General features: G+C 37.8%; 1 protein-coding gene across 1 annotated transcript in view; it reads right to left on the minus strand.

The window, feature by feature from the left end:
• Positions 1-22,679, minus strand: part of COG5 (component of oligomeric golgi complex 5) — a 186,545-nt gene that overhangs the window by 162,244 nt on the left and 1,622 nt on the right. Inside the window, exons 3-6 of the mRNA XM_065658674.1 lie at positions 22,136-22,193; positions 19,983-20,037; positions 19,817-19,886; positions 14,876-14,996 (exon numbers count right to left, since the gene is read on the minus strand). Of these exons, the coding sequence (XP_065514746.1) occupies positions 14,876-14,996; positions 19,817-19,886; positions 19,983-20,037; positions 22,136-22,193 (304 nt within the window). The remainder of the gene's footprint in view (positions 1-14,875; positions 14,997-19,816; positions 19,887-19,982; positions 20,038-22,135; positions 22,194-22,679) is intronic.

Here is a 22,679-nt window from a genome sequence, read left to right on the forward strand (position 1 = left end):
AACCACAAAACTATGTTTTCATCTGTACAGCACAATTCCCTAAACCAATTGCAGAAGTACACATTTGCCTGACACAGCTGTATGAATGCTAAAACAGAAACGACTTTGGTAAAGCAATCCCAGCATGGATGTAGTCCAGCTCCAAAACTTGACAGAGCTTTACTACCGTATTTTCATATTTGTAAAAACAGAGATTTTTTTTTTCTCCTTTTTTTAAATTTAAAAAGCATGTTATGTGTACATGTTGAACTTGGAAGGTGCTCTGCCCATTCACAGCTGCTTCTTCTCCAACAGTCTGCCTTAATCTGAGACATACACCCATAGAAAACTACCACCACTTTACTTACCTCTGTTCCTCTCTTCCAGCTCCTCTAGCAACAAAATTATCTACCAAGAAGGTAGAGCAACTGTGAGGTGAGAAGATGGCTTATTTAAATACTTACTTAGGAGAACAATATCTTAGGGGAGATTTAAGTCATCTAAATTGTAGATTATGCACATAAAATAAATCTATAATGCATCTACACAATTTCTTTGATCAAGTAAGTAATCAAAACACACAAATTTGTTTGACAACACATATTTTCCATAAAAATGTAATTGACTATCATTAATTCAGCTTTGCAGCCCTGAATTCTTCTTTCAAATAAATTCAACTTCTCTACCACTTTTCTACAGTAGCTTTGTGTCTGACTTTGATTTCCACAGAAATACCCTGTTGCTCCTTCTGAATGTGGAGCACAAGTTGGACTTTCCCCCTTCCCATTCAGTAAGGAGTTACAAACGAACGACTCTGGGAAGTTAGTACATGTGTGTAACATCCTCTTTAGTTATTGCTGGATTACAAGGTGTCCTTACTTTACGGAAAAACAAATTACCTCACCTCCAACATTAAAGCAAGAGCATTTACTGAAAAATCCTCCTATTCTAAATCTCTATTAATAATCTGGAAACCTGCATATTAATAAGATTATTCCATGATAGGTGTCCTTCTGGTTCTTGCCAGCCATGGATTTTTATGCAATATTTTAAATTTAAAATATCAATACACTTGTAATTCATTCAGTAGTGTTTACACATTGTTTTTCAATTATAGTTGTTACCTTTGCATTGTCGTTACATTAGAACAGGCCTTAGCCAGGACTACCATCTTTCTTGACTGTCAAAAAGCCAATATTTCACAATCTAATGTTGCCTTCTCAGTGAGTTGTCAACTTTGAAGTTTGTTTAAACACATTAGTCCAAACTACTCTTTCAAAAATGAAATATTAAGCACTGGGTCTATTCTCAGTTGCATCACGACTTGCCACTCTGGCAACAACTGGCTTCCAAATCCAGAAAGTTTATTTATTGTAAAAGAATCCAGAATAATGCTTCTCCTTGTTGATAATTCCTGTGTTAGAAATTGGTGGTCTTTTACCACTGCCCGTAGAGGACAAATAGTCTAGGCTCCCAACACCATCCTTCCACGCATCTCAGAAATATACTCAAACAGCAATGCTTCCGTTTCTCCGGTTTAATTCAGTGGGTTGTGAAAGTAACTTCTTTTGGATTTAGTTAGCTGTTTCTCTGATCTATGCACATTTACAGATATTTCTACTGTAACTTCTCATTCTGTTACCCCCAATTAAATTTTCCAGACATGATTTGCTATCACCATTACTTGATCTTCTAGTGAGCATTCTAATCAAATGCTCGCTTGTCTTCCTTGGTGATCACAAGTTACCTGTCCATTTCACCCATTTCTATTCTCTCTCTTCTCTCTGATCATTTCTGAATCCGATTGCTCAAAAGAGAAGAAAAAAACAAACAAACAAACAAAACCCCAAAAAAAACCCAACTCTGTTTTATCAGACACACAATACTGAAGTATTATTTCTGAACTAACCATGTTCTTCTTCAGTACAACCACCGGGTTATGCATTAATAAATGCTTCAGTCCCAGCAGAAAGAAAAATATTCATATTATTAACTGCTTCTCAATGTTATTTCCTTGACCACTAATCAACTGATTTCACCATTGGCCATAGCAAAACAAAAGGAAGCACACAAGTACGCATCCTCCCAGGTACCACAGCCAGCTTCCCTAGAAAAAACAGCTGTGACATCTCTCCACACCTTCCCATGGGGAAGTGATTATCTATTGACCTCAATCCCCTGAGTCTGATCACCTTTGAGATCAGGACTCTGGCTCTGGGAGAACCAGCCTGCAGCTTACTATTGAATTTCCAAGTGTGTAAATGCTCAGGAAATGAAGAAAACAGAGAAAGTTATAAATGCCAGTTCCTACCAGAGCTTCAGTCAGTGCATATGCAGACCCACCCAAAACATCAAATTGTCATTTCTTGCAGAACCTCCACACAGAGCAGAACATACAACCAGAGCTGTGCTCTTTCATATGTACCATTCTAGCTGTAAATGGTGTCAAATGCTACAGAACTGAATTTTTCCATACCAGTTGTAGTGTCACTGAATTGTTTATAATAGGTACTGAGTCCTATCTCTCGACTATTTACTTGAACTTTTATACCTATCGAAACACAGTGAGAATGCGCCACCACTCCATTTAGAGATGGCATCTCCCTGCTTTGCTGATATCCCTGTGTTCACTTATTCTAAATCATGTAATCCAACTTGTCTTTATCTTCATGAACACACAAAGACACCTGTGTGCAAATACCTTTTTCTTTGTTTATACAAAGTACACTACAAATTATTTTCAAACTCTGGCCAGCTATTCTTACTCTCTACAGTGTATTGATAATTTACAAAATGCAAAAAGATGACCTTTCAGAGATTTACAGCTAATCTATGTCTCCTCTCTCAGCCAAAAGTAATTAAACTCTTTTTGCATCTTTAGTGTGCACAATTTTTTTTTAGCTAATACAACTTTTAAAGCCAGTGCCCAGAAAGTTACTAGATTCAAAGTCAGACAGAGCTTGCAGATATCTTTGGGTCTTGATAACTTTTGTATGTCACCTGGAAGCAAAACCCCACAGCTTTCATTTCTAATTTTAATTACGTAGTTTTATTTTTAAAAGTATGACTACCCAGTAATATAATACTTAGTCTCCAAACTCAAAGATGCCCTAAGATCTGTACTAGCTACACAATCATGACTGTTTCAATGTAATTAAAAATTGAAAAAAAAAACCACCTCTGACATTGTATTTTTCCTGTGTATGGCTAAACATAAGCATTCACAACCACGAGACTATGTATGTTACTGGTTCTTCCAAATCCTTTCGTATCTCCCCTCCCATGACACACCCTAGCCAACAACCACAAAAATACTTACTGTTCAAATGCCTAAAATGATCAAGGGTAAAGCAAAAACAAAGTCCTAACACCCTTACCAGCTGGGATACATCCTTCTGGTGGGGAGCAAGTATTCCTTAACAACAAGACAGAAGCAGGTTTGGCATAATTCCCCTCTGCTCTAGAGATACTTTGAGAAGAAAGTAGAAGGGGAATTTTGTTATTAGAGAAACAGAATGGAAGTATAGTTTTCAGATTTCAGAATCACACATTTAAATTCACTAATTGCAAAACAAACAAACAAAATACGTAAAAAACCTACCTTACAAGACGTGGCCTTTACATTTAAGCTCATTAATGAGAAAAGATAGGATAGAGTAATTACCAAGACCTTCTTCCACCACTCTTTCTGCGCTTCATTTCCAACCAGTTCCTCTTTCAAAATTCCCAGACCCCTCTGTTTCAGCCTTACCCAGCCCAGGTGGGACTACAAACCCCTGGCTCTCAAAGACCACCTGATACATTAGCAAAGCAGACGGGAAATACTGTAGTTTCAGTGTTTTTAAGAAATAAGAATACTGGCTTAATCTCAAACACAGAACTGAATGTGCTACCAGGGCAAACACTACTCGTGCCTCGTGCACAGGACAGTACACAAGAGAGTTCAAATGCGTATTAACTTACCAGCTGCATGATTGGCACAGCTGCTTTGCTGTCCTGACAATAATTCCTCTCCTAGCAGAAAACACGTTTTGGTAATCTATCCCCCGCCCCCTCCTCTTCCTCAGCTCTTGGCCACTATCATTTCTTGCCCACTGGAGTCCTCTGAACTGTTAAAAGCAAGTAAATCAAGAGCTGTGAGGCCCCAGATTTTGCTCTGTACCTGCTGAAGCGTAGCTTAGTGTAATACTGACCTACAACCAAATCTTCCATACCTTAGATCATGACATTAATAATAATAATAACTGATATTAATAATGAAATAGTAGCAATCAGATTCAGAGTAACAGATGACACAGAGGTTGAAAGAGCAAAGCTTTCCAGAAACGTAAGGAACAAAAGGTGTGGACACCTGTAACTGGGAGTAAGAAAGAGTAAAGGACAGAAAATCGTCTTTGATGAGCCTGGAATCAGGATAAAAACTGTCAGAAATACTCCATGTGCTACAGCAAAGGCAACTTGAACACACTGTAACTTCTGACACAGGCTTGCTAATGGGACATCAATAACATACCTCTCAGGAACAGGTTAACACCTCAAGATAGAAAACAGAGTACTAAATCCATTTTTAAATACGCAATATACAGACCTCTGGCAAGGTCTATATCAAATTCTCAATAATACAGCAAAATCAAATTCTTTGAGTAGTTATAGCTAAAAGATTAGGCTCATCAAAACCAGAAATCAGCTTAATGCTAACATGAAAAAATAGTTTCATAATTTGAAACATGTTTATGGTCACTTAAAGGAAACTAGGCATCAAGGAAACCCACCATTACAAATATACATGGATTAATGTTGTAGAGCTGTATGCATGAAGAAAATTACATTTCAAGAGATCAGAACAGTTAGAACTTTGGAAACAGTGACACAGCAATGAAACTACAACAAAGCTACATTAACAGAAACCAGACTTTCAAAAACCTGAGGAAATGTAAATTCAAGCCCTAATAATTTAAAGGTTATGTTGAAAAACAAAATTCCAACAGGATTTTTTTTCTTGTATCCAATCAAAGTTAGTCTTTTCTCTCATGCGCCTGTAATTATTTAGTGTCTTCTATTGAAAATAGTTAGAAAAAGAATGCATGACAGCGATAAAGTAAAACATACCAACTATTTACATAAAATGCTTTGTCTAACATGAGGTTTCCAAGCTAGGAATCCTAATCACAGCAAAATGCAATTTGATGGTAAAATCTGTATGTTCTGTCTGCCTTGTTCAATAGAAGATAAAGAGGTCTTATGCTATTAGCCTCTTACTAATGAAAAATTGTATTACATTTTGCAAGTCATTTTGTTACATGCACACTAATTCAGTATCTTATAGTGAGTAGTTCAAATTAATGAACTTGTTACATACTATCAAGATTTTTCTTTCTTCATTTCAAAAGCCAACAAGAAATAAATTAATATCCACAGAAGCTTCTTAACCCTGCATAAACGGTAAAGGTGGCATAAAATAACATGGCCCAGAACAAGATTGTTGTTTGCCTAATTGAAACAGAGAAAGAAATAAGCGGGTGGTATAGCAACGACACAAGAGCACAAGGACTAGCTTCTACACTCGTTACACGAAATACTCAGTTGTACATCATAATTCATGAAATAACGCAACTCAGCAGAAGCCTGAGTACCTCTTCCTTTCACGTTAATTCACAATAAATCAAGTAGTGACTTTGGAAACACAAAGCCAGGAGCAATACTAAGAAAATAACAAGATCTTCTTAGTAACCAAGAGGAATTTGCGTTAGCACTAACTATCCATAGCTTGCACGGCACTCCTTTCCTTGAAAAGACAGACCAACTAATAAAACCAGAATCTTTCTAAACACAGTAAATTGAAGAATTAAACATTTTTCAGTAGTTTTATTTTGGAAAAATTAAGCTTTTATACAAAAATGATTTCCCAGTTTCCAAACAGTTCAAGACTCTCTGTTTTAAATTTACAAATATTAAGGCTTTTAAATTATTTGTCTGTCTGCTTGCACCTTCCCACCAGAGAGGTTTTTTTGGCCTGGAATACTACAAATAAGACTTTGCAAAACAACTTTTTGCAAAATCTTCCATCTTATGGTAACAGAGCCTCAGCAGGGGAAAAAAAAAATTAACAACACACACAAACACTCAACTGAAAGGAACAACATGAAACTGAAGAACATGGAGATTACACTCAGCTACAGAAAGGCACAGGATATTTTAGCCCAAACAATTTCAGTGCAGGTTTGGCAGTGCTACTAGTAACATCGCGAGGGACAGAAGAAAAATGTTTTAGCAAGGTATTTGCACTTACTGCGAATGCAGATGTACCACCTGAAGCAGTGACATTCAAAAACAATGCAGATGGCTCTGAGCCAGTAATACAATTCAGTCATTCTCAGCAGGACTAATTACCCCAGGCAAAGCATCATGCTAGCACGGCCGTGTAATTTCTTTTAATCAAATCAGTTCACTTACCCCTACAGACATATGCTCTATGATTTTGGAGGACACTAGGTCTTGCACAAAGCAGTAAATTGTAATGCATCCAAATCCTTAAGCAAAAGCACCATGAAAGCAACTCTTCCGTCCAGATTCAAGTGTGTTGATTCTTATGAGAAACTCCACACGGTAATATTAATATCAACAAATCTGTCTGCTCTGTGTACTAACAGTGAAAGACCTCACTGACATGACAGTAACCAAGTCCTTCCTCACTTTAATTGCAGTCAACACCAGATCTGGCTTGGCAATCGTACACTCTAAATTTTTTCTTGGAATAGAGAAAAAACAACATTAATTTCATCACTGAATATGATAGAGGAAGAAGGCAGCAGTGAAAGATAACTACCATAGTACCTGTGGCAGCTGCCATAAAACAAATAAGTATGAACACTTACTACTAGATTTAATCATTTAAGTTTTCAAGAAATTAGAACTGTTGTTTCCTGAACACTGACTGGCAATGCTTAGTATTTTGATAAACACAAAACAATATTCATCATCGTTCCCAAATATGAAAAACTTACAGGAGTAAATTAACATATTTCTTAAAAACAGTTGGGTCACTGAGAAACAGAGCGCTTCCCTTCTTTCCTGGCAAAGGAAAAAAAATTAGATACGTGACATCTACATTCACAATAGTCAGTACCACCTTCCTTTTCCTGCTCACTGCATTCTCCTACAGAATATTGACATAATAGTTTTTGAGGGTCAATTTATGCAGCACTCCAGTAACATCATGAACTGTGTGAAGATAACTTGAATGTCAGTCACAACCAGAAGAGAAGTAATTGTGTCAGAGGGGTGAGCTGAAGGTCTTTGAGGAGATTTATCTACTTCATCTAAAGGAGTGATAAGAACAGGCTGAACCAAAGTGATGGCGGAAATTTTCCAGTTACATTATCCTAATACTCCAAGAGGTATCTGGGCATAGCGCCCAACAAATCAACTTGTGGGAAGAAAATTTTATATCAAGCAGACCAATTCAGGAAAAACAAAACAAAACAAAACAAAAAAACCCCCCCACACACAAAAAAAACCCCCACACACCAAAAAACACCACAACAAAAAACCAAACCACACCACCACCACACACCAAAACTTCTCTGTAATACTGGTACCAGGTTAGCTTACTCAGTCCTCCTCCTCCAAGGCAAAACCACCTGTATCTGAACTATTCCTTATACATGTTTTGCCTAAACTGCTTTTAAAAAAGCTTCAAATACTGACTTCATAGCTCCTCTGATATTACCATTACTGGCAGAAACCGCTCCCAACATTTTAGATAATTTTTTTTTCCTTCATTTCAGGTCCATTACTTACTGTTTCGATCACAGTGGATATGGAGTCATTTAGTCCCCATTTGAAAAACCTTTACTTATCTAAAGAATGTTACTCTGCCTCTCAGATCCCCTCTTCTCCAAACCAACAAGCCAGACACTTTCAATTCCTCCACTCGCCCCGCCACCATTACTGCTGTAATTAGGACTTTCTCCAATTAACCTACATCTGCCTTGAATGAGGTGCTTCTGAAGGGACTTGATACTCCAGCACGAATAAAAGGTTTGTTTCAAGTGCCTTGCCCACAACATCCTTCCTTATAAAGATCAGTACAAATTTCATTGCCAACAATGTCATGCTGCTACAACACAAATGAGCAAGTGGCTTGCACTCAATTTGTGAGGAACTCTCAAGCCTCTCTGCAGAACTGTTATCCATACAGTCATTTCTCCTATTCCTGCTGTTAACTACGATTATTTATTGCTGAGACTTTGCACTTGTCTGAAAGACAAATGAAACCAGTTCAGCTAAGATGTACCTACAATTTTCTCAGAATATTCTTCATTCTAATCCTGTTTCCCAACATACTTTCCATTCTTCTCTGCTTGATTAGTACTTGTAAATTTAATAAGGATATACCATATTACATCACTCAAATCATTAATGAAAACATTAGCCAGTTGCAGCACACATTTCAACAAAACCCCACTTGATATATTGCAGGGCAACAGTGAACAGCTGATGATGAATTTCGGGGTACAGTTTTCTCAAAACTTCTGCATTCACTGCACAACATTTTCATCAGGATTATTTGCTGATCCTAGTGTGACATGGTGTCAAGAGCCCTATTTAAATCAAACTACAAGATGGTAATTGATCTCTCTAGTCCTAAGATCCGTTATGCTGCCAAGAAAATATGGTTAGTTAAACAGGATTCATTCTTGATAAATATATGTGGCCTACTATTTAATAGCACTTTTCTATTCTAGACTCCTACAAATTTTTTACTTGTTCTAGAGTTTCTTTGCTTAATGAAGTCAAGTTAGTTTGAGTTGTCTAAATAAAATAGGAGCCAATGACTTCTATTTTCAATAAAGCAAGCTCTCTGGTCTTCTGGAATCTCATCTCTTCCCCCAGGAGTCCCCAAAGATGACCACTAAGAACAATGAGATTACTCTAAAAAGCAGCTGAGATACAATAGGATGAATATACATATTGTTTATATTTGTATTTATAAATATTTATAGACATACACATATAGACATGCAAAGGAACACACTCTCCTTTCCATGGAATAGGTCCCTGTTTTAACAGGAACAGAGAAAAAGAAGAAAAAAAAATAGACTTCTTAGGTTTATAATATTTGGACAGATCTTGCTCTATTTAATGTCATAAGCATTTTCAAAGATGGGGAAAACACAGACCATGTGACATTACTACAACATGGAACTACAAGAACAAAATGTAAAAAGAAACAGTGAATTTTCACAAAGAAATTTAATTCTCTCCCTCTATCAAGCATGATTTTGTATTATTGTATGACACAAACTGGATGACGAGCTGTAATACTATAGATAACTCCAGTCTTTACAATGGTGTTCCCTTTCGGTGGAAACTCCAGGGTATTACATACAGTAGGAATACTAAAAAAAGCACACTGCAACAGAGACTGGAAGAGACAAGGTCCCATCAACGCAATCCCCATAAACACAGGCAGATGAGGTCATTTCCCTCCTCTCATTTCCTCTAATTTTGACTCTAACAGAGATATCAGCTATATACAGGCTTCTTCTTGTTTAAGTGATATCATGATCCATCTTGTTTACCCTAGAAAGGTGCTACATCCAATTATTTCTAGCCTCCACAAGAGAATTTTTCAGGCCCAAGACCACTGTGACCTTTGTGCAGATGTCGCTCGTTCTGGAGTACACTTTAGAAGACAGTGCTACCACCACCTACATTATCCCAGCCACAGAGAGGCCACCTAGGCACAGCCAAATAACTTCTTTCAAATTATATTTACCCAGTGTCATGCAGATCCTAACTAATTGCAGTTTGCTCCATCCAAGCTACACTTCTCTACAAGGATCATCAAAACTGAGCTTTATTTCTTTGAATTTCCCTTAAGGCTTCTATTGTTACGTTAAGCCTAAATAACTGTAAGCTAAAAAACTGTGTAAGCTTTGCTCCCTCTTTATAAAGAACACAATACATACATGGGGTTTTCTCCATTTTAGCTAGACTTCTGTAACCAACAATATTTTGTCTTTTCTCTAGAATTATTTAGCTTTAAAGTAAGGTCATAGTCCTATCTTCCCTCATTCTCTCTTCTCAAAAGTTACACGATAGGCACTATTGTGCTGGAGAAACTTCCACATTGAAGACACCCAAAACCGTATTTCAACAGATCCCTTCCCCTTCATTTTATGGTTGCACAGCTTAGTCACAGACTAACTCTGAATTTGCAAAAGAGCAAAATTATGGCTGCTGCAAGAACCTGCCTAGAAGTATTATATGCTCACAAGGTCATTCTAGCAAATAAATTCATTTGCTGTGAAATAAATTATAATACAACCATACAGAGAGACTAAGAGTATATTATAATTAAAAGAACTCTAGGCATTTATATGAATGATGATGACATCAGCTATAGGTATTTAAGAACCAAAAGAGATAAATCCTTTCTCCAGAGCCAGCCCTGTAACTGACAGATGGAATTCACCACCTGCTCACAGCCAAGCCAGCCATTCACTGCACAACCAAGAGTTCTTCACCTTCATCTGACCAGTCACTGGCCACTGTTGCCGACTGTGATTTCTGCACACCCATAGAGAATACAGCAGATTTTTTTAATACCTGCAGAATTTCTTCTGTGAAAGGGAACTGCACACAATGTACCATTTTCTTATCACATTCTGTTGTTTAAACTTGTTTAGGAATGTTTCTTTTTCACTTTATAAAATATTTGTACTAAAATATCACCAAGGAGCATAGTCAGGGCATGTAATTCACTGCATTAGACACTGTGTGACATTTGAATATACCATTTGTTTTACCTGTACATACACTGACTTGGGTCGTGTAATATGAAGAATCACCACTAGAGAAGCAACTAATAGCTTATTCGACAGACTGCCACAGCTCTGTTTCTACTTTGGTAGAGAACCCAAACAAGTGTGTTGGGGCGTTGTCCTGATTTCACCTGGGACGGAGTTAATTTTCTTCCTTGTAGCTGGTATAGTGTTGTGTTCTGGATTTAGAATGAGAATAATGTTGATAACACAGGGATGTTTTAGTTATGGCTGAACAGCACTCACACAGGGTCAAGGACTTTTCTCCTTCTCACACCACCCACCACTGAGTGGGCTGTGGGTGCACAAGAAGTTGGGAGGGGACACAGCTGGGACAGCTGACCCCAGTGACCAAAGGGATATTCCACACCATATATTGTCATGATCAGTATATAAATTAAGGGGAGAGCTGGCCAGAGGGCCGCTGCCTGGGGACAGGTTGGTCATCAGGTGGTAAGCAATTCCATTGTGCATCACTTATTTTGTATATTCTTTTATCATTATTATTTTCCTTCCCTTTTCTGTCCTATTAAGCTATCTTTATCTCAATCCATGAGGTTTACATTTTTTTCCGATTCTCTCCCCCATCCCACCGGCAGGGGCAGTGAACGAATGGCTATGTGGTGTTTAGCTGCCTGCCTGATTAAACCACAACAGAGGTGGAGGAGTTGCAGAAGAAAGTTTGGGGTTTTATATATATATATACACACACACATTAATCACATTTAATCTCTAAAAATTACATAGGGAATTGTTTCTTCTTACTGCGCCAAAGTGGGAAGTTAACTTCAAAGAATGTAAAAGTCCAACACAGAGGAATTTTACATCTACTTTAGTTTTAAGTAGTGAAAATATTACCAAATGCTTTCAAAGTAAAGTTCCTAACATCATCCACTGAAGCTGGAGATCTGCAGGCTACTAGCAACTTAAAAAAGTGTCCAATAAAAAACCACTTTGCAACAAAAGCTAGTGTTTTTTGTAGTTCCCCTGACTGACCCATGTTTCTATACAATCCCAAGATTTTATATTTTTTTATATCTTTTCCCATCACTGCAAAATGAACTTCAAGGCACAACTAAGTAAAAGCTGTAAGTGAACTAATACAGACCTGCAGAGGAAATATACATTGAATACATACACCTAAATGGGCACACACACATTTGTGTCCCCCAAACATACACACCGAGTATAACAGTAGATAAAAAAAAATGGCCAGTTATCCCAAGATTCTACCCAGAATAACCTGTAAGCAATAAAAGGTATATTATACCATAAAAAGTGCAAAGCTTTCACAGTAATAACACAGTGCTGCTGATTTCAACAGAGCAGAAATTACATTGGACCACACGCACAACAGAAAGGTAACAAACAATGGGAAGAATTTTTCCCTGAATGAGAGACAAAAGGGATATTCAAAAATATCTGACTAAACTCACAAACTAATATTAATACTGGCCATGATCCCCAATTCAAAAGCAAGCCTCCACAACACAGAGCCCCCTATCCAATACCAGGCTTTCACACCACTCAGGTCTACCACCTATATACTACCATCAGATGTAGTAGTACCTCCCAAGTACTCCCAAAGCTTTTGCATCTCACCACTGAATAACCAGTGCCCAGTGTCTTGTCCCTACGCTTCCCACCCTTCCAGCACCATCACATTTCCCATCTTTCTGAAGCACAGCATTTCCTCAACCTCACCCCAAGTCACCACAGCCTCACTGCTCTCCTGCCTCATGCTGCTGTCACCACCACTCCCCAGGTCTTGCACACATCCCAATGCTTTCCAAGGCCAGAAGTGCACAACAATGCTGCCCCAGCCACACCCCCAAATCCAGCCTCCCTGCAACACATTCCCCTCCTTCTGACTGCCGCTGCAGGACCCTGAGCCCAGTGTTAACTCCAGCTACTGTGCACCTTCGTTCCCTCCAAACAGAGTCACCCAGTAACCCACCACATCAGCCACTCCTCAGTGGGGTGTTCCCACCCCTTGGGTGCTGGGTGCCACGGCCAGCTGGAGGCAACGAGAATTTGCATCAGGTGGGCAGCAGAGGATAACACAAAGAACAGACAGCCAAAAAATGCAGGAAGAATGCAGACAGAGAGGTAAGAGAGAAGAAAGGAAGAGATATCAGGGAAAGAGAAGGAGAAAGAAATGACAGTAGACAAGGTATTTTACCTGGTCATAAACTATCCAGAATTAAGGATTAATTAAAGATTAAATTAAGGACCACAAGCCTTGGCTCTCCCCTATGGACTACAGGATGAAACTCAAAATGGCTTTCTAAGGGGACATGCTTCCCTTCATCTTTAACAATAATAATTACTCAGACTTCTCTAAGCTTCAGGAAAAGACCAAGTATTTGAAAACAGGAAGACAGGTTGAGAGAGCTGGGGTTGTTCAGCCTGGAGAAGGCTCTGTGAGGACCTTATAGCAGCCACCCAGTACCTAAAGGGGACCTGCAAGAAATCTGGAGAGGTACTTTTTACAGGGGCATGTAGTGATAGGACAAGGGGGAATGCTGTTAAATTGAGATAGGGTAGATTTGGATTAGATATAAGGAAGAAGTTTTTCACCCTGAGGGTGGTGGGGTACTGGAACAGGCTGCCCAGAGAAGCTGTGGATGCCCCATCCCTGGCAGTGTTCAGGGCCAGGCTGGACGGTGCTTTGAGCAACCTGGTCTAGTGGAAGGTGTCCCTGCCCATGGCAGGGGGTTGGACTAGATGATCCTCAAGGTCCCTTCCAACCCAAACCATTCTATGTTTCAAAAGACCATCACACTTTAACAAAGGAAGGTGCAAGCTCTTTTTTTTTTTTTTTTTTAATGGTGAAAGGAAAAGAATGAAGAGGAGGAGGAGAGTAATAAAAGGCATTTTCTTTAAAAGAAAGAAATCCTAAAAACTCCACAAGATCAGCATCTCAGATTTTGCCATTAAGTTGTACTAATTTTTTGAACAGGATCTAGCATTCAGATTAATCCCACAAGACTTGTAATTCTGATAGTTAAAAGACAGTATTACTTTATATATTCTGAAGACGTGAAGGGAGACCAAAACGGAAAGAAAATAAAAAACCAGAAAAAAATAGAAAATTAGAAAAAATATTCTATCTCAGAATGCTACAATTAATGCTTAAGTACTGCAGTCAAACTAATATATTAAATAAATATAAAAATTTTCCATCTGCAACACAGCATCTGCTAATTATAAGACTAGGTCATTGTCTAATAATTTTTTGATTACACGCTATAAAAAGAGCAGTGACAAATATGGACAATAAACCTCAGGATGATTCTGAATGATTGCTAGTTCAGCCTTCCCGCAACCTATTTTTGGAAGCTTAAATTTGAATACCATTAAATCAAAGGAGAAACAGCTGGCAACACCATATCCAACACCAAGGGCTGATCTCCAAGCTGAAGGAGGATGCTCCTCCCTGCATCCTGCAGCGCACTCTGGAAGTACCCGAGTTAGCTCAAGAATGGAAAACAATCTAGAGATCTAACATGAGCCACATGAGAACTATCTCATCATTCTTCCTAGAAGCCAATAAAATACAGGATAAATTAGTCGCTACTGCAGCAGAATGATTCCAGTGTCTGAATCAGGTTAGGTATCTGTATATCATATCACATATGGCTTTCATAAAGGTCACACAGCTAATAATTTTCTTTTAGGATATAAACTGTAATTCAAACTGTGCCTTATCGTAGTGCAATTTCTTCCCAAAGCTCAATATATATCTGCTGCCTCTGAAGGCATTTTATACAAACACAAACCAATAAGAAATTAATTTTGTCACAAAAAAATTGTTGCCCAAAATAACATGTTATTATCATACAATTTTCATGTTATTAAATACCCTTATCTAGAGAAGTCATATGAAAAAACTGAAAGTACTAATGAGTTCTGTATATGCCATTTCTCAGTTCCAATCAGGAAGCAGACAGCAAGAACCACAGTAAAAAGTTTTGGGGGTTTCTTTGTTTTTCAAGTCAAACAGTAGTGTGAGTCACAGGAACGCAAGCTAAAAATGCCTCTAAAAGGAACTAAGAAGGACTCACCAAGCTCATTGAGACTCTGGGCAGCTTTTGTTATCTCTCTGCTTCCTCCTTGCAGTTGTCCTTGAAGCCTCTTACTGAGATACAAGATGCGTATTATCCTCCGCAGCAAGTCACAGGCAGCCTGCAGAGAAATAACAGCATTAGGGGATATTATCAGTACATTATGATCACATAAAATTAGGCCTCAAATATGGAAATATTTTAACCAAAAAAGGAAATATGAATGTGAATAAAACCAAGGAACTTTAGAACACTGAAATACCTTTTTTCAGGACTTTTTAACATGATTTTATGAAATATAGACCAATAATTTCTAAAGCTGGTAATTCCATTCTCAGGGCTACTGAGAGTTTGCTGTCGTTACTAGTAAAAAAAAAAAAAAAAAGGAACCTCGAAACCCTATGAGAGACATGTTCTATTTCTAACTAGAAGTGAGCTTTATTTTATATAGTGCATCTCTCCTCAGTACTCGTCCCCTCTGTAAGCTTTAGTAAAATTAAGAAGTTGGCCTTGCCAATCAAATATTGATCCAAAATAAGCAAAATGGCAGCACACCCTTCAGAAGACAATAAAACTTAAAGGCTAAATTATTACAGATATTGAGTCTTACAGCAGAAATACATGTAAAAACTCATCTTGAGCAAAACTTTCATAAGGCCAGTCACCTTCATTCAGCCAATTGTTAGTTCACATTCTTTCATAGGTTTATTAAAATACATAGCATTCTTGGCTAAAAATTAAGAAGAAGGATGCATATGTAAATATTCAGGATACATTTGTGTATATTTTCATTAGCAACAATGTAGAATAAAGGCATTGCTGACATCTGAATCAAACATAATAGTTTATTAATTTTTCACTCAACTAAGACCTTGAAAGAGGTTTTCTCCTCCTACATAGTAAATAATCAAGACAGACAAACAGTAAGAGTCACATCAAGTGTAGAGTTCCTCTAGGGCTGGGTTGGGCCACTGGTGTTAGGAGGTACAGGCTATAGGAGCAGCAACATTCTGGAGTGAGTAAGATCTAAACTAGAATTCAGAAATGTGACTCAGGAGAAGTTACAAAAGTATGTGGATTTCAGTACAGTCAATATTCAGTGGACTGCACAACTCGTCAGTCTCTTTCCTGTGTCAGCACAAACCAATCAAATCACAAAGATTTATAGTTTAATTTTATTAAACATCTAGACAGAACAAAAAGGAAAAATCAGAAGAAGCCCCACTGAGGAAAATCACCAAAAGCACACTTACTCTCACCGCCTTTGGCTCTGTACCACATAGTCTGCAGTGCAAGTTTCCTAAGCACTCTAAGACAACTTAACCACATGATTTCTATTACCATTAGGGAGGACCTAATGGTAATGGGGCTTATCCTACTTTGAGAGATTAACATATTCGTTTTTATTAATTCATTCCTCTAATTAGAAAAATCTTGATCCACATATCACTTTCATATCAGTGAACTAAATTTCTGCAAGATGAATCAAAAATAGCTTTTTATATAGCTCACTCTGCTTCGCCAAATAAGAGGGCATACTATTACTACTTTGTTCAAATTTAATTACTCTCTCATCCACAAACTGTGTGGTTTTCCCTAGGGATTCAACTTCAGTTATCTTCTGGGCTTCTTTTACTTCATATGCCAAAGATTATTTCTTTTCCTTATCTGCTATCCCAAGAAACAAGCTTTTAAAAGGCCTATCAAACTCAATAAGAGATGGGGAAAAGTATATTTAGACACATGAGTGAACTTCTGGCCCAATGAATTAGGAGGAGAAAAATCCAAAGACACTGAAGATACACTCAACTTCACAGTGATTGCTACTGCATTGTGCCCTCGACAAAGATTCTGTTTCACCCAAGTATTTCCATATACATGAGTTGTTTGACTTAATAAAACTCTTAGTCACTGTAAAAGAATGCAATATATGAGGACCGTGTAATGGAAATAAAAATGTTTTTCTAATATTGGAGTTGTTCACAAACGCTAGATCCTCTAACCTGCCCACCTGCACAACAGAAGTCTGAATCAATTCCTGAAACATCCCTTTCCTGAAGTTGGTACAGTATGCTTTTCTAGAGGAGAGGCTTTTATCCAAGAAGGAATGAATTCCACTGTTCAAGCAAGAATTAATTTGGAAGAGGCCAAAAGCCTGAGCTAGTCCCAGTGGTTTTAGTACAATTAAAAATAAAACCCAATTTTAATGGAGATCACGTTAGGTATCTCCCGAAATTTAAAGCAACATATCAATATCAACACTAACAGATATTATTTCTACAATTCAAGAAATCAAAAAGCCTCTTGCTTTTAATCTCAAATTAATGTTAAGAAATTCTTGAAAGAAGACTTAATTATCAGGACAAGACCACTTGAAAATGTGCCAGTGCGTAACTCATACATGCAACTGCATATATCTGCTAGATCATAATGTAATTGAATGTATACGTAACAGAAGCCTGAGGAAAGATGAGACAGTCCACTATCTTCAGACTACATTTACTATTTAGTTATCGTAGCACCAGGATGAAATCTGCTACTGGTGAACCTTTTAAAGAGAGAATAAGTTTAAAATACAGAATTATTATTTTTAAAAAAGGTTTTTAAAATTTTGGCTATTATAAGGATTTTTAAACACCAAGATATCCAATTAACAGAGCATGTAGAAACACTTATTTAAACAGAGCTGCACAGAAAATAACCCTCTGAAGGACAAACTCTCTGTCTACATATTTCAGCTGTTAAATATTCCCATTTAGCTTGTGATCTACTCTGGGAAGACTCAGTAGAGGACAGCATGATTTAAAGTAGGAAGTAAGCTTTGTGAGTCTGTTGCTCCCTTGGGATGTCATGAAGCTGTAAGAGCAGAACGAGACATAATATACACAAGCACACAGCAGAGATTTAGAATTCAGGACTAGATTTGAAGTTTGACAATGAATTTGCAGTGAGAATGTTTATGAAAAAGCCAGACTATATTAAAAACAATTAAGGATGGCAAAATCCAGCTTTATGGAAGCCAAATATTCCTTCAGTTTGTGAGCAGTCCCACAGCAATCAATGGAGAAGCACTGAAATAATACCATCATGGGTACAAGAGACCCTTAAACACCACAGTGGTCAGCAAAACATACCTGCCAGTCCTACAGATTTTGACAGCGTTTTGAGCAATTCCATGTCATAAGCCCTGCCACCATCAGGAAATGAATTGTTTGCTGCGCTGTTGCCCCTCCTTCCTGAACAAACAAGTCAGCCAGGTAAAGAGACACCAGAGCAGAGCCTCTTGGAGAGGCAGGAAGACTGAGGCCTATTGACTCAGTTCTCCATAAGTCCAGCTTCATTTCATAATTCAGAGGTCCTGACCCTCAACTTGTCCCAGCAGCGTAGTGCAACATAGAGCACTCATTATCTATCTGCCAGCGCAAGAAGGGACAGCAGCTCTCATGCCAAGGATGGACTCTCACTGGCAGAGAAGCTGGAATGATCATTCGTCTTTCTACATTGAGGCAAGTGGATTTGGATGCTAGGAAGGGTAGCTTAGCAGGCTCCCGTTACCCTGCACATCTTTTTTCTGACTTACAGCTAAGAAAAGCCAAATATTACAAATTCCCTGGCATGTGCTGAGTAATGCTGACCCTGGATGCACGTTGCTTTCACATCACAGGAAAATCCATGTAACTCGGCTATAGCGAAGAGGAAGCAAACAGCATCCAAGAAACATTTTCTAAGTTCAGGGACTCATTCTTCTCGGACATCCTTCTGCAGTTTGATTTTGAATAAGCCAGGACAGAAATGATCTTCATCTTTAGCTCCAAATTCCCATAACCCTTTCCACAGCTGCAACATACACCAGAAAACAAAAAAGAACTGCACCTAACCTGCCACATGTAAGTCACAGAAGTTTTGCCCAGTGGCATAAACAGTAACAACTGGAGTTGAAAGGAACAGGAGAAGCAGCTGGACAAAGTGGCTGAACAGTGTCAAGCCCTGCTGAACTTCACTGCTACTGGAAGTAATGCAGAAAATAGAAGTTCAGCCAAGATACTAGTGCAGCTGCTCCAGCAACCTCCAGACTGGAAACTGCACAACAGTTTGCAGCTTCATCTACTCTGCTGTACGACAGCGACAGCAGCCACCTGCAGATGGCAATCTGCTGGAGTGTATACCCACAGCTCTAATGTCAGCTACTGAAAGATAAATTCCTAGCTCTGCAAAGCCAAGGTAAACTTGTGAAGACAACAGTTCAAACAATAATTCATTAAACACTTGTGGATTTGGAGTTGTGTTGCTTTTCAAACCATAAACTGAATAGAAAGCAGCTACATGACTGAAGATCTATGGAATTGTTTTCAACTAATAGAAAATTAAAAATGGAAGTGTTTGACACTTATCTTACCATCGCTGTGATAAGCGTTCTCCCACTGCTATCCTCTAACAGAAATCTACATTCTCCTGTAGTCTCCACTTAGAGTCAAAAGTCAGGGACAAGTATATACCTGGGCTTATAAAACTCCAGAACAACTGGCACTGTAAATTGCATCTTGACTGTTTTGAAAGAATTAACTCCCAAACTCTTTACTAAGCTGCAGTCAAGCATGCATTCACTTAGAGGAGAAACGCCCCTTCTACACAACAGTACCATAACATTAAATTACACAAACAGTAATGAGAATTTAATTAATCTGTACTCAGATAACCCTTCCCTCTTCCTTCCATCTCTACAAAAACTCACTTAAGTAATGTAAAGGTCAGTTTCCTACTTTGCAATAAAAAGCACTTCACAAAAGCTCATGAGGAGACACACAAACACTGATTTTTACTGAGAAGTACTAACAACGAACTACCCGGTACTGGAGTATGAAAATTCCGGCCACGTCTGACAATTGAGAAGCAACACACGTTCAAAAAGATTTTTTTAAATACCTTTTTAATACAACTTACTTGAAGTTTTGCTAGCTGAGCTGTGCGAGACACTATTTTGTTGTAGGGGTCAACAATTTTGACTCTAATTCTAAAAATAAAAAGATAAATTTATTTATAGCAGTATTAATAACATCATAGAACAATTAAGAATTTATACTTTCTAATCACATAATGAATGGTATACCTATCAACAGTACTTTGTAGAGCACCAATCCTAGTCTGCATCATTTGGAGGACACCTGCAAAATAGATTTTTTTTTACATGGAACACTTGTAAGTTATAGGAAGAAGTATTCTTCAAGTCATAGTAACTACTGCAGACTACTTTAGCATAAAAAAAAGTTTCCCCCCCTTGCAGCAAAGCATTCAAACAGATTGAAATGAGTAAAACACAACATATTTGGAAATAAACTGAGCATGTAGTAGGTCACTTAGAATGCTATGGAAAAATTATTGGTAAAGAACACAAACCTATAGAAGAAATACCACTCTGAAATTCATCCTGTGTTAAGTTTCAAACAATATTTAAAGCATGTTGCTTTCTAAGAGTATGATGATCAGGACTGCTGTTCAAAGGCATATAACCTGCTACAAACACCTGAACATGATACAGAAAAATGGCACAAACTATTTAACACTATTTAACATAGTGACCAGACAGTTCAGAGAAACCAACAAAGAGGACTGAGAAGATAATAAATTCTATTTCAAAGTTTTCTTCCTGTGCATAAACATCTTTAGCAAAAATTAAGGTAGCAATGTCATCATGAGGTCATCTAATTTAGATTACAAACAGAGCAAACTACCCTAATCATGTTTGTTCCAGATTTGTTTGGCAAATCAGCACAAAGAAAGCCTACAAGCATGTTTGTTCTTTTCTTGTTAAACTGCAAACAAAGCAGTCAAGGGTAGCAGTCATTTTTGCAATATGGAATCAGCCTGCTGAGAATTTAATCAAGTTACGGATACTCAAGCCTATGAAATTATTTTTGTTCCAGTTATTGTTAGGATTGTACTACATTTTTGTAAAGCCCTGTTTACAAGTATGTCATTATTAAATTGGATAAAACTACCAATACAGTAAGATGGAAGGTAAACATAACTACTGCTAATAGTTTTATTCAGCAGGCCCTGTTCTGGGACTGTATCTCACGTATTTTGTATAATTATGCCAACTCCCATCTTCTCCATATTTCAGAATTATTAGCTTGGCTTAGTGACAGACTCAAGACTTCTCTGACATTTATACATGGAATGGTAGACATGCAATTCTCACACATCAGAGGATGAAGATAAGTTGGCAAAATAGGCTGAATTTTCTACTCTACATTGCAATAATGGGGGAGGGCCAGTCGCATGACATTGCTCCATCTATGACATTGCTGTAGAGCATACAGCAGTCCTCTAGCCAGAAGGCAGAATTAGGATGGGTGAAAAGGCAATCCACCCCTTCCAGCTGCTGCATAAGATACAGGATGATGCTATTTAGCCTATCTTGAGCTAGCAGGTAGCTCAAGATATCTACTGAGCTGCCTACAAACAGAAAAGAGTCTGTATACCATATCAGTGTACCATTAAAATAAAGTCCACAGACCTAAAAAAGAAAGGACTCAACAAGTTGGGTATATCGACTTTAAACATTTAATGAGATTCACTTTCACACATCCAAATGATTGTGCATACTGTGAATTAGTTCCATCATCTTCACTTACTTTCTCCATAAACATACCAAGAGATATGTGTTTCTAACTTCACAATTAAAGTTTCTATTGACATCCATTTTTTATTTTTCTTATGAATGTTGACTCAGTGTTTCTTTTACAGTAACCATATATCACACATAGCACAAGCAGGGCAGAGATAAGCAAGTTTTGCAAAACTGAAAGCATCATCTTTGCGTGCATAGACTATCTCAATGCAGTTAAGATTATGTTTTAATGCCTCTGGTTAAGATTTGCAAACTGTGCAACACATGCTTATGCAACATGCACAAACTTGGTACTTACAACAACGGATATTAGTTAATGTTGCAACAAAATTAAGCTTATTTAGAAAAATACCTTAAAAGGCTAAAAAGATTTGATTGCTAAAGTTGCTCAGAACTGATTATCAAAATACATTTCCTATGAGTTAGTTACTCCAGAGAAGTAGCAGCCAAATCTTCTCCCTGGAGCTCCATCTACTGACATCAAAAAAAAGTCACGTTACTCCTCAGAAGAAAGATCCCTAGCCTTAAGATTAAGGGCCAAAGTTGGCAGTGAATGATGTTCCCTGAACAAATATTAAAAGTGCTTCCTCCACTATAAGAAGTAGTAAGCACAATATAACGGTATCTACCTTCCAGGGATTCGATTCCGGTTGCTTGGGCCAACAGGTCTTCATGTCTTGCAACAACCTTAAAAATAAAATGGAATAGAGAAATCAACATAGAAAAATGGGGATGTGAGCCTGAAAGGACTAATAATATTATCATAATCATTCCTACATTAGGCATTAAAGTATCATCATACCCATTATGCATTAGGTAGACACAAGAAAAAGCAAGCAAGCCTTAAAGGGTTTCCAGAACACGTTCTAATTCACAAAAGCAGCAAGCTCAGAATGAGAAGAGGATCAGTAACTGCAGCGTAGCTGACACCTTAATTAAAGCCAGCAGAGCAATCACATTTTAACACACCTTCATGTATAATAATAATTGTAAATGTAAGCTTAATAATCACAGAGTAATAATGTATATTCACATGTTAAATATTTTCTTTTCTATTTATGACATTTAGAAGCTAGTTCCCAAAGAGTTTACCAATTGGGGCAGGGGGAGAGAGGAAGGTTTTCAAACCACACACAAACTTCGCAAGCGTTTTCATTGCAAGGTCCACTGTGG

The sequence above is a fragment of the Caloenas nicobarica genome, chromosome 1 (genome assembly GCF_036013445.1).
Source record: "Caloenas nicobarica isolate bCalNic1 chromosome 1, bCalNic1.hap1, whole genome shotgun sequence".
Lineage (NCBI taxonomy): Eukaryota > Metazoa > Chordata > Aves > Columbiformes > Columbidae > Caloenas > Caloenas nicobarica.